The following is a 13513-nucleotide window of genomic DNA, read 5'->3' as shown; positions in this document are numbered from 1 at the left end:
AATGTATAATATTAAGAAAAGCGGTTTGAGTTGTTTAAAATATTATTTTTGTACAGTAAGTACTGAACTCGTCTGTTGCACGTGTACACTTTAACGCAATCCCTTTACCAAAAAACAATTTCAATGTTGCGGAAGTTAAAATTATAATTTATTTGTTTTACCGCTTAATGACTACCGCTCGAAGCAATTAATATTTAAAAGTTGTACTAAACATTACTCGCGATTCGCAAAATAGCTAATCCGCACGCCCTGTTTTCATAAATACTAATTACCAACTATGTGTGCAATAATAATTGTATGTGTGATGGAAAACTGCAAATTGAAAAAATATCACGAATAGTAATAAAAATAAATCATCATCGGCTCTTAAGCACTCTAAAACCCAGTCGATATTATCTATTCGGATTTGACTTTACATTTTTCGCAATAAATATTGTTCGTACCTTTCTAACCGTGTACCTTGTACCGCATGCTCGGAATATATATAACACAATACTCTAAAATAGTAGTGTACGAACTACGAGCTCATAAAAAACGGTTAATTTGACTTTCCAATTGAATTAAAACCTACGGCCACACTTCATATTATTAATATTGTTATTTAACAATCATAACATATTTTGGTATCATATTTTATTATTTATAATAATAATTAATAATGTATACAACAAAAATATATGACATATAGGTATCATGGTTATAGTGTTATATATTATTTAATTTTTTTTTTTTTTTATTACTATCCTGCAGGGTGCATGTTATGAATATTAACTACCATGGTGAGCTGTCATTTAATCATCGAACCCGGAGCCGGGAATTGTGTGTTAAAGAACTAGGACGTCGTACCCACGTGTGTTGACTCTGTCTTACTATAACGCATAACATATAGGACGTTTAACGTTAAGAAGAATCCATTTTTCACTGTTATTTTTGATATTAGAGTGAATTGACGTATTAATAGGTATTATCAAATTCAAAGGTAAGAATATAATATTATCTAGGGTACCTCGTAGGTTTTATTTTATACTTTAATTTTGAAGCAATTCACGAGCACTTTAAAATTGTACGTTAAAAATAAAAAAGTAACACTCGCGTATTACAGCAAATCTATATGAACCCCTCGCTGCAGTTTGTTGGTAGTCGATTGTTAATACTAGAGCCATTTTACATAATATGTTATCGAATTTTCAGAGGCGACAGTAAAAACAGTGCAGCTCAATCGAAGAATTTTTTAAACACGTTATTTTTTTTTATTATGAGTTGTATATAGTATTTGAAAAATTTCAAATTTATAATATACCTAACTAGTTGTAAAATAAACATAATATGAAAAAAAGTCTTCGCACGGTAGTACGGTTTATATCCTTCTCCTCAAACTCGATAATAATATGTGAATTTGCTCTGATAGTATTGACTATAAATAAAACGTAATGAGAATCCGGCAAGGAGTTACGCAGATTTTCCATGTTCCACGTGTGTAAGACAGAGACACACGGTGGGTAGTGACGTAGGACGCTTGCTCCGGGAAAACGATCGGTGTCAGTATATAACGCGACATAAACGCATACCGGGTGACGGGTATATATAATAATTGCATTATTCAATATTATAACAATGGTCGTTTCATCGCCACACTATAATATATTATTATGCATAGATGTTTTTATTATTTAAGTTTTATTATCTCTTGTTCGGTCAGAAATCGTCGTTGGGACCCCACGCCATGATCGTGTTCAACGGCGCCAGGTCTTGCGTGCTCCACGGCCGCAACATGTTGTTGCCACTGATGCAATAACACTGTTGCTCCTTGTTATCCCTGTGGTCTTCCCGTTTGTCCGGCTGTGCCGATTGGCCTCTTTTCACTGCGAAATTCTGCGTGGGCGTCACGCTGGAAACCATCGCGAAATCAAAATAAAATATTCGGCGGACCCCGTTAATATTATTATAATTATAACATAACATTATGACTGTTTCACGCAAAACAAATATATTTTTTTGAAGCAATAGGGCAATATACTGAAATCACAAAATATTTTATCGTATCTGTAGGCTGCGTCAAACATTTATCCAAGAAAATCTTGACTTTTATTATTCAAATTCTTATCGACGTATATTTATAGTATATTATTAGAATTTTGATTATTATAGGTAATGCTGTGACAGTAGACGGTTTTAAGATAATCGTCAAGAGATTTGAATTCATTTAAATAATTGATAAATTCATCTACAGTGATTATAACATTGACTAAATAATTAAGTGTATATATTTATTGGGGGATTTAAAAGGTATACTTAATTCAATGCGTTGGTCATAAATTACCAAGTTACATACATTTACTTACAAATAATTTATTATTCTACTTATTACAGATTTAGTCAAAATCACTTCCATAACTTTCGTCAGTTTTTTGTAATTTAATAATAAAAAATTTTAAATAATTAATTATTAAGCCAATATTGTTATGGACTAAAATACCGGCGAAAAAAAAACTGTAATTTCTACTTCGATATTATTTTGTTACAATAAAACACTTATTTAAATTTTGATTTTGAACGGATCAAAGAGGAGGTAAAGGACCTCCAAGAAGGTTATTGAAAAATTTAAGATAAATATATTTTAGGTTTATAAAAAATTCAGAATACGATTTTGCGGCGTACGCTATAATATATATAATATTTATTGAAACAAAAATAATAATACTGATAATACCGTATTTTTTCGTAAAATAATTAAGAAATAAAAATTTAATATAGATATTCATTTTTCCATAATTTATACATAATTATTACGGTAATTATTAAAATTCGCCATATAATATTATAATCTCCTTCACGTTTCAACCCAACCACAATTTTTTTATCAGGTATACATACATTTTTTAAATAACTACCTTTGAATAGAATATTATGTTTTGAAACTGATCTTTGTGAATTATATTATTTATATTGTTAAATACTTACCGATTGATTTTTGCAGTTTTCGGTCGAATTATCTGTCGTTCGTTTTTTTCGATGATACCAATACCTCCAGTTTGAGTTGATATACTTCTTGTGATTGCAATTGCTTTGCTGTATTTATCTACTGACATGTCCTGACTCTCAAAACCATACATGCTTAAATTTTTAGATTGCTTGTTTAAGAGTTTTCTATTTGTTATTGTGTTACTGGAAGTTGGAATTTTGGTTTTTTCATTTTTTACTAGCATTTCAAAAATAAATCATTAAAAACATACTTAAGCGAATATAACAATCAATATTTACTTACCGTCATTTTGTTGCTCTAAATTAATCGATATCGGTTTTATAGAATCTTGATTCTGAATAAATATATTTAAATTTAAAAATGATCATATAAATTGCTCCTTTTAAATTAACTGTAAACATTTAACTAAAACTTACTGCAATTTTTGCTGCTGCATTCGCCACTATTTCGACTTGACTTTTATCAATATTTTTATCACTTTCTGACATTATTACTAATTGTCTTAAAGGGTCGTGTAATTCTGAAAAAAATTACTTACAATAATCAATATTCTAAGCTAATAAATATCATAATATGTATATATAAATCAAAGTAGGTAGGTACCATCAATCGATTGATCTTTTGTCAGAGTCATGTCTAAGTCATGAGCTACTGCAATCGCGTCTAGTGCTGCTCCTAGTGCACCAGAAAGCCGAATTTGGTCATCTTTTGCTTCAGAATAGGACTTGCTTTTATTTTTTGTTCTAATTACAGAATTGAGAAGAAATTATTTTATTTTAACTAAATGTATAGCTGAAATAATTACATTGATACACTTTTAGCAACCGGAGAAGACGCTGATAGAGACGATCGTTTCCAAATCATATCTCTTAGATTCTGGCCAGTACCTTCTAATCTACGAAGCTCTTGAATGACCAACTTTCCACTTTTCTGAAGTAAAATATAAATTTTAGTTTTTTATAAACAAAAATTAAAAACAAAATACCTCGATTTTTACAACATTTGTATCTAACCAGTGAAAGACATAAACGCCAAAACGAGTTAAGGGAAAAATAACTAAAGCATCATACAAAAACGACTAAATCACAGATTTACCTACCTAACCTAACTTACATCCAGAACTATATCGTTCAAAAATGTTAAGCGCATAATCTCAATCGACAAATGTATTATCTGCAGAGTGCAGATTACGAAAGAGCGTCAGAGTTGTTGTGTTATATTATTATGTTCTAAGTACCTACTTACGTAGTAAGCATTGGCATTCTGTAATCTATACTGTAGTGAAAATGTATTTTACAAAAAAATTAGGTATCTACAAATAAGGGAGTTTTATGCATTTTATTTAATGAACAAAAACATAGAATTTAAGATTTTATTATATTATATAGATTATAAACAGTTTTTGAATAATTTTAAATTCCTATGTAAAATATTAATATTGTAGCAAATTTCAAATGATATAATTTTTTTATATATTTGTCGCTTATTATTTCCTACTAATTTTGGCACAAATTATATGTATTTTTATACCTTTGGCGCTTGAGTCATACATCCGTGTTTAATTTTATATATTCAATTATTATTAAGACAAAATCATTAAAATATGTATGTCGGATATTTTGTATTTAAAAAAAAAAAAACGTGACGATATACCTTCCAATTTATGACGGCGCCTTTTCGCTGTTTCGCTCTAGTTTGGCTTTTACATTTGATAACCATGAATCCTCTTTGTTCTGGATTTACATCGTCGCCGGGAGCCAACTGAATACTATATTCTTCGAGGTAATTCCTGGCTGCTTTTTGTGGTACAGCTCTTTCAAGGGTAACTACAATCTTGGCCCACTGAAATAAGTACATAAAATGCGTTATTGTGTTTGTATTGGTATAATCTATAGCAAGGGTCGGCAATAGGCGGCCCACGGCCCAAATCCGGCCAGTGGAGAGGAAAATCTAGACCGCCAAGAATATTTTTTTTAATGCTGTTTTCCGCACATAATAGATATTTGATCTATTTGTGTGTTGTATTTGGATGTATTTTGGCTTATCTTTAATTTTTAAAGAATAAATATCGTTAAAGATTAACTAATCTACACCTTGAAAACATTCTACGCATTAGTTATTCTCCAAGAGTACCAAACTTTAAAAAACTGGCTAATATTATAATATTATATTGAATAATTTGCTTTAAATAGCTTGAACTTTATTTTTAATATAAAAATAAACACATTCGGTATATTAACTAATATTTAAGATTTTTCCGGCCCTTGAACATTTTTTTTTTCAAATTATCTGGACCACCATATAATTTAATTATTGCCGACCCTTGGTCTATAGATATAGGTATAATATATTAAGTAGAACAACTTAATAATTATATGACCCAATATTATCATTGTGTTTCACCTGTTTCATCCATTCCTTTTCGCTCTGTTCGATGACGTGCGCATAAGTGTTGCCCATCATAGCTATTAACATGTTAAGTAATAAAATTGGCACCAACACCATGAAAACCGTAAACACAGTTTTGCTGAGCGCTGGATATACGGTGTAACTCAAATCCGCGTACTATATACATAAAAGTAACGTATTATAATATTATATAGGTATTATCATTACGTGTTGCGTCATAGGGAATCATATAGGGTCATACGGCCGTAACTCACATTGTAGTCGCCCATAGTAATTTGAAATAAGGCCATCCACGTAGAAGGGTAAGATTTATATAACGACGTACTGACGTCTGGCGATCCTTTGTAGAGGAAAAAAAACGATTGCGTAAAACCAGACAAAATTACTGAGTAGATGACGAAAAAGGTCAACATGTCTCCTGTGATCATCAAGTACACCATAGTTACGAAAGGCCCAGTCAGGCGTATAGCGCTAAGACACAGTATTCAATTTATTACTCATTATCAAACCTTTTTTTTTCTTATATTATGCATAATGTTTGAATTATTTATTAATATTATAATTTATAATATAAAATACCCAGCAAAAAACATTAACAAAAACCATGATCCGGGAACTGCAAATACTAATATGGCTTCCTCCGTCTGTTTGTCGCCCATCATCCTGGGTGGTATACAAGCCAATATCAATAAATTTGAAATCAGAAATATCAGTTTGGCCGGTTCTTTGAACTATAATCAAACGTGCTGTCAATATTTAACAGTAAATTCAAGATGATTTTTTTGGCCATTTACCGTTTGTTTTAAAAATCCTACCAGACCTTGATTGAGTATTTCTCCACCTTGCTGAACAATTAAATATGACAGCACTCCGACTACTGTTCCGCCTTCAAAACAATACCTTGCCACGTCTTGCCAGTCTTCTGCTTCTCCTAACAGTGGTTTGTCTTGGTCCACGGGTCTTAGGTATATAGAAATACTCAACATGATTAGATGGATGGATAATATAACTAAACGTTTCATAAATTGTTTCTTTGACCAAATAAAAAAAACAAAATAAAAATAAAACCATATAATTTAACCATTTATGCTTATAAATAAAAATAAGAATACAAATAAGTAATAGTATGGGTACATACCCGAGCAAAAGTTTTCCACTTTTCTTCTAATAATTTTTGAATAATGCCTCCATCGAGCATGTCCAAATGTTCTTCTTTGGTACCGTCCAAAATTATAAACAATACTGAATTCCAATCTACAAGATCGTAATAATATTTCAAAATTATATTTTATTCCATCGCCCAACTAAATTCAGTATATGTTAACAAACTTGTTCTTCCGTCTGGAAGTAACGTGTCTAACGCGCTTAAAGGGTATGCCGAACACGTAATATTACTATATCTCCAAAATTCCCGTGCACTTAGTTCCAACATTTCACGGAAAACACTAGTTCTTGCAAGTTTGCACGATAGTGTTAAAGGTGTTAGTCCTGCCACGTTCATGATACCGTTACTTGCTTTCACTTTAGGGTGTTTCAAAGCATAACCAAACATACTCTGGACAAATAATAAATAAAATATAAATGTATTCCTCTTATAGATACTTATAGGTACACATTAAAATATTAAGTAGTGTATGACTTTTATGGTTTTTTTTTTATGTTTATAGTAAACTTTTTAGCATTCTAAAGTCTGTAATATTCTCGCAGCTTGAGGTGGTTAGAGTACTAATCTGATAACCAGGTGACTACGAGCAATATTAAAATTTACAGGAAGCAGGACCGTTTTGTTGTCGATGAAGATGTTGATAAATAAATTTGTAGACAGGTGAAATGTTACTTTGTGGTTTATTGAGATATTCTTCAATAATTTGACTAAGTCCAAAATGACAAGTTATTACACAGAGTGACACAGAAGGTGCTTGTTATTGTGCATTGGAGTAGACACGTCTGAATACAGGCTGTTTCCAGTCTGCTTTTATAAAGGCCCAGGCTCTCCAACCTACCCATCGGTCTATTGGCTTATCCATATTGTGTCAATTCCTTATCTGTATCCTGCGGTGTGCATGTATAAAAAAACCATAATGTTGTTTCCACGAAATATAGCGAATTGCCTACGGTTCGCTATATTTTACATCCTGTTTCTAGTTTAATATGTGTACATAATTATCTATATTGCGTTAATAACAAGCCCTCATATCTCGTCAGCTATTATGTGAATTTCTTTATATTGGACGTTGAAACATAAACTTATTATACTCGAATAATTATGAATACCTAGTCGGCCTTCCTCTTTATCCCGTTTGTCTATTTGTATTTTGCAATTTGCCAATTTGTTATTGAGGTCGTTTGCCTATTCATCTATTCGATAGTTCTATCGCTGAATATACTTTTAATTTAATTACTATTCACTATTATTGGTCTAATTATTATCGATGCTCATTAATTATGTGTCGTGAGTAAACGGATACTATCCGTTACAAGTCTTTTAAAACTAAATTCTACAGTTAAAATCACTTTTTTTCGTTTATGATTTATGTAAATGTTTACGATTAAAATAAATACAAATCATTTTAATTAACTATTCAATCAACGAAATTGTTTTTTTACAATTAGTTATAGTTAAAATGTATAAATTATAAATTCATAAACATAGAATAACAGTATAATACCATACATTTCGTAGTATTTTATAATTTATTACCTATAAACAATAAACATTAATTTATTTGTAAAATTAAATGTATCAACATTAAGTTTAAAAGAAGATATGTTTCCAACTCAGCTTAAAGTCGCAATTGTCAAACCTATTTCCAAATAGGCAATACTTAAACAATATCTGGCAAACTATAGATATCAATAAATTGTACTTTTGCTAAAGTTTTAGGAAAGATTGTAAAAAATAGATTAATTGCATTTTGAGATGAAAATAAATTGTTTTCAAAAAATCAATTTGGTTTTAGAAAAGCTCTAGGAAGCTGCACTTTATAATGTATCAAAACACATATATAGTGCACCTGAATACAGTCGCAAACTCACAAATCTATTGCAGTTTTTTGGATTTTGCTAAAGCATTCGACACTGTCGACCACATTCAGCTATTAACTGCTCTGCCAGGTTTTGGAATTGTCAGTAAAAGTTTAAAATGGTTTTCAAGCTATCTAAAATATAGAACACAATATTATGTTTTAATAAATTACTATATAAGTAACGAATTTTGTATAAACTGTAGCGTACCACTATAGGTAATGTGCTTGGTCGCGTTTTTGTGTTTATCATGTATATTGACAGTGTATGCGACATGGAAATTAATGGCTCTATTGGAATATAAGCAGATGATACTTGTTTATTGTTTTCTGATAACACGTGATATCTGGTGTTTAATAAAGCAGGTACTGCATTAAATAAATTCATTCAAAATCTTGATTAAAAAAAGATTACTGGCAGTTAGGATAAAACAGTATTTATTGCTTTTTCTATATAACATTTTACACAGCTTTTGAATCAGAAAATAACAATATGTAACGATTATAATAAATCAGATGGTCCCAATTATTTTGAAATTAAGAGGATAACAAAAACTAAATATTTAGGTTTGATGTTAGATTGTAAATGGAATTTTCATATATAGGTACCTACCTACTAATTATCAATATGCGCATACGAACTATTGTATATAAACTATTTTGTCTCAACAAAATCCTCTCCTCGGATATAATGAAAATTGTTTATACATCACTTTATCAGTCTATTCTACAATATAGGGAGTTAAAACCACTAATTTCATTACAAAATAGTGTTGTTCGTATCTGCCTTAATAAAACAGATCGGGTCGGATCTACTAATGATAATTATAAAGAGTTGAGTGTACTTCCTCTTAATTTGCTGTACAAAAAATATTCTATACTTATTCTTCATACTGAAAAATTATTCTCAATTGCATCCAAATATAAGCAAACGTGACATATTTCAATTATCTAAATAATAATTTTAAGAAACATCTTAGACTAAATAATAATATTTATATTAATAAATCTCTATCACATTTTTTTTATTTCTGAATTGTAAATTTAATAAATTACTATGTGTTTTGTTAATATTTTTATCATTCTAAATGTATATAGTGTGTAAATTCTAAAAAAATAACTCTCTACCTTTAACTCAAGTACTGCTTTAGAAGATAAATAAACCAATATGTTTATAAAATACTTTTATTTAAATTATTTATTGTTTTAATAAATGATTATTTAATAAAAAAAAACATAAATTAGGAAAATTATTAGTTTATCATTTGTAAATCGTTTTAAGGGCAAATCTAGGTAATGTTCACATTTTTTATGTAATATTTTTTTCTTTTGAGTCATACCCATTAGTATGAATAAATTATAGAAATTAAACAAAGTGGACACTGTAATAAAAATTATAATTATTATAATTGTAATTTCATAAAAAAAAACAAACTCGGGTACCTTTATTATGATAAAATGTACATCCATAACAGCATAAATATGAATCCTAAAAAATTATCGTAATTATATTCTGTACTTACTGAACTGTGCTTACTATTTATTTAATTATTAAAAAAAAAAAAAAAAACTGTAATTCATCACTCTTCTATGCCTATCTAAGATTTTGGCTTTTAAATTGTACCTCGCGTTATTATAATATGCAAGTCACAGCTGAAGTGTATGTAGATGTGTTAAATTTAAATCCAATAACAAAGCATTATTGAATACGAAAAACGAATCTGGGCGGATACAGTATTACTGCAGTGGCACCGTGCACGGCCTTTATTCCTAAATTTGCGTACTTTAAAATGATTTGTATTACCATTAATATAATACAGTAGGCTAATTTTTGTGATGAACATGGCGGTAATGGTAATTCAATAAGTTCGTCTCGATTGTCTAATCAACGTAGGCTACCGCTAGTCTTGTAAAGTATTCGAATAAATGTATTCAAATACTTCTTTTCTATTCGAAATTCGAATACCATTTTAAATACTTTTTGAAAAAATTATTCGAATACGTATTTTTTTTTTTTGTTGTATTTCTTTATTCGTTGAAAAATACTTTTTTTAACTAAAAAAATTGTTTATATTTGTAACACAACTGATTTTTCTATAAAAAATCGGGCACATTATAAGTTATTAACAATAGTTTTTCTTTTTGAAGAAATATGATTGACCCACGTTAATTTCAACTATTCCAAAACTGGAAAATATTAGATGGGAAAAAAATATTTTCAAATATAATTCGAATACTTTCACGAGTACATAATATTAGAATATGTATTTATAATATATTTTTTTAAATGTTGTTAATTTATTGCCGGTAACAAGTACACCTATATTATGTTACAGATATAATTTTTTTACCGAGTAAAAATATTACAGCGACACGCATGGTTATGGGTGGTGTCGGTGTGTTTTGTTGTAAATGTTATTAGTTTCGTTTAAAAAAAATATATATAATACACAACGATTGCATTTAGAATATTATACCATTGCAACATTATATATTTTACATTGCACGTGTTTGGACGTGGTTCGATTTGAGGCCAAACAATGTTTAATTACTTACCAGTTTATCACAAACGACCACCATATGGAGAATCATATTTCCAAATGAGTCCTGGGCGTCAGGGTTTGCTCCAGCATCAATCAACAGGTTGTATACCGTTTGGTTCCCGCAACAAGCAGCCCACGCTAATGGCAGCTCCCCGAGATACGCTAGACCCTCGTAATCCGTGTGTTTGTTATTGATTTCTTTATTCTGTTGATCGCGTGGTAAGAAAAAGCTCCCTAAATCGTGTAATTTTAAAGTGTAGATAATATATTATTTCCAATATATTATATAATGTTTAGGTGTTGTACTTAACAGTAGGTTGGTATAAAATGAAGTATACCTATGGCTCTTTGACAAATATTAGCACCAGCATCAACCAGGTCTTGGATTAAATCGTTGTTGTTATAAGCAATAGACAAATGTAATGCACTAGCGCCTATAAACAGGTATACAAATCAAGACACGAATGAAATAAAGTATAAACTGTTTAAAAATAATCATTTCAAGATCTATGAAACTCTCGTGCAACCTGACTGCACTGTATGAAATTATACAAGTTAATTTGATGTCCTTATCATAATATAATATACCAAGTTCCAAAACTGTCAGAAAAAATAGACGGGCGAATACGTGCAGGATGAAAAAGATAATGTAGGTATATGTCAGTTACAACTGCAGTGTTTACAAGACGTACCGAGATATTCTTCGCCTTCCACAACATCTTGACTTAACATCGGGTAGTGTTTGAGAAGTAGTCGGGACAGCCGAGTGTGTATCACGGTATCGCATATGATTAATACGTGCAACAAACTTTCGCCTAATGATCCTCTATACTGCATTTGCCAGCACGCCACATGGTCCACCCATCTTGTTAACGGATCGTGAGGACCCGGCCTTTCCTCGACATTAACAGCCACCTAAATATGGAAATAAAGAATGCTTATTGCACTACGTATATGTACAAAGTATTATAAGATAGCCGATTGGTAACACGTCAAAACCACGACTCCAAAATAGCGAATGTCAAAACAGCGATGATACAAAACACCTATCGAAAGATAAAATATCTATACAACACAATATAATTGTGAACATTCAAAAACGGTTAAAATTTTTAAATTAATAAAATTTAAAATAAATTTAAAAATAGATTAGAATATAAATTTTAATGTTTATTATAATTAGCTACCTTAGTCGGACCGGATCTCAAAGAAAAAATATTCAGGTACCTATACCTACAGCATATTATTTGAATTTTTATTATTACATTATATGCTGAACCCGACCACACGCAATTAATTGTATTGGTATAATTATTATAATAATTGTAAACATTATTCTCACGTGTTTACGATTTTGAAATTTCCATCTCAAATAATCATTTCGATTTATCACTTGACCTTTACCGTTGTTATACATAAGGCCGGGTAATTTTTCAACAATAAATCGTTCCGCTTCGTCCTGACCACCATTATTATACACATTGATCAATTCTCCTCCTTTTTTATAATCCGCTAACCTTAAAATGTAATAATATTTACTTTTGATATTTTAACAATATGAAATTCAAATACAAATAATTTGAATTGCTTACTTATACAACAAACAATCGTCTTCATTTGACGCTTGAGAAATCACTCTATCCAGAACAGATCCTGAAGCTGTTTTCGAGAATGAGAAATCTGTGCAACTCGCACAAGAATTTCCCATTCTTCCTTTATTTTATTAAATATCTTTGTTTTATAATTTTAATTATTTATCGAAAATTGTATCAAATAATTATTACACAGTGGTTTAAGCACCGGGAATACTATAAGCCATCGATCAAATGCATTTCGTTTCCCAGGTAACCGTAGCTTTGATTTCAATATTAGATATACTACATATTATAAAAGACTTGAAACTCAACAGTTTTGGATTGTTTCTATAAACAATTTCTTTACATTTTTAAAAAAATAATTAGATTTTTAATTAATTTAATTTCAGTATAGTATTGTTTTTAAATTTATACTGAACAAACATAAAATCCATTAGCTTTTACATATTTGATGATAAAATCACTATACACATATTATATTTGATCAAGAGATAATATTTAATTATGCCAACGATACATACAAATATTATATTAATAATAAGCAGTGTTGCAGTTATATCAAAATTAATTTTATTCCTGAAAAATATTATTTATTAATTAACGTTTATCCTATTATTATTATTATTATTATTATTTATTTATTTACGGGTAATAAGTAATAACCCAATTACATAAAGATTGTAATTTATTATATAATACATAAAGGTATGGTAAAAACATTTGATAAATAACATTTGAAAAGATAAATTAATGAATAACTAAGATTGTAACTATAATTTTTGTTTTATTCTTTCTCTCTCACATTAATCTATTCTTTTATGTTTAGTCTACTTATAATTATGTTTAATATTTAAATTTCTATATTAAGATCTCATCACCTTCAATACAAGCACAGCTTATAGAAGGTGAGCAGACGATATCTACTATAATTATATTTTCAAATGTATTAATTGTTTGTTT

At 29.5% G+C, this 13513-nt stretch overlaps 1 protein-coding gene across 1 annotated transcript; it reads right to left on the bottom strand.

Moving 5' to 3' along the window:
• Nucleotides 1-683: 683 nt before the first annotated feature.
• Nucleotides 684-12931, bottom strand: LOC100162897 (transient receptor potential cation channel subfamily V member 5). The gene is made up of 18 exons (XM_001950061.5): nucleotides 12551-12931; nucleotides 12301-12475; nucleotides 11651-11873; nucleotides 11297-11392; nucleotides 10972-11192; nucleotides 6722-6947; nucleotides 6531-6646; nucleotides 6187-6423; nucleotides 5972-6123; nucleotides 5647-5863; nucleotides 5387-5548; nucleotides 4637-4825; nucleotides 3789-3913; nucleotides 3587-3726; nucleotides 3400-3503; nucleotides 3266-3317; nucleotides 2962-3199; nucleotides 684-1888 (listed from the first exon to the last, which is right to left on the bottom strand). Exons 1-18 carry the CDS (start codon nucleotides 12664-12666, stop codon nucleotides 1696-1698), a joined length of 2982 nt encoding a protein of 993 aa, XP_001950096.1. The 5' UTR covers nucleotides 12667-12931; the 3' UTR covers nucleotides 684-1695.
• Nucleotides 12932-13513: the final 582 nt, after the last annotated feature.

Source organism: Acyrthosiphon pisum, chromosome A2 (genome assembly GCF_005508785.2).
Source record: "Acyrthosiphon pisum isolate AL4f chromosome A2, pea_aphid_22Mar2018_4r6ur, whole genome shotgun sequence".
Classification (NCBI taxonomy): Eukaryota; Metazoa; Arthropoda; class Insecta; order Hemiptera; family Aphididae; genus Acyrthosiphon; species Acyrthosiphon pisum.
The sequence above is the reverse complement of the archived record's forward strand: the minus strand, read 5'-3'. Positions and strand labels throughout refer to the sequence as shown.

Bases quoted from the DNA above. Each gene is read 5' to 3' on its own strand.
- LOC100162897 (XM_001950061.5), bottom strand. From the start codon at position 12,666: ATGGGAAATTCTTGTGCGAGTTGCACAGATTTCTCATTCTCGAAAACA. The intron at 11,874-12,300 runs GTGAGAATAATG...TTCCATATTTAG, and splicing joins AATTTCAAAATCGTAAACAC to GTGGCTGTTAATGTCGAGGA. The intron at 5,549-5,646 runs GTGAGTTACGGC...TTATGTATATAG, and splicing joins TTACTATGGGCGACTACAAT to TACGCGGATTTGAGTTACAC.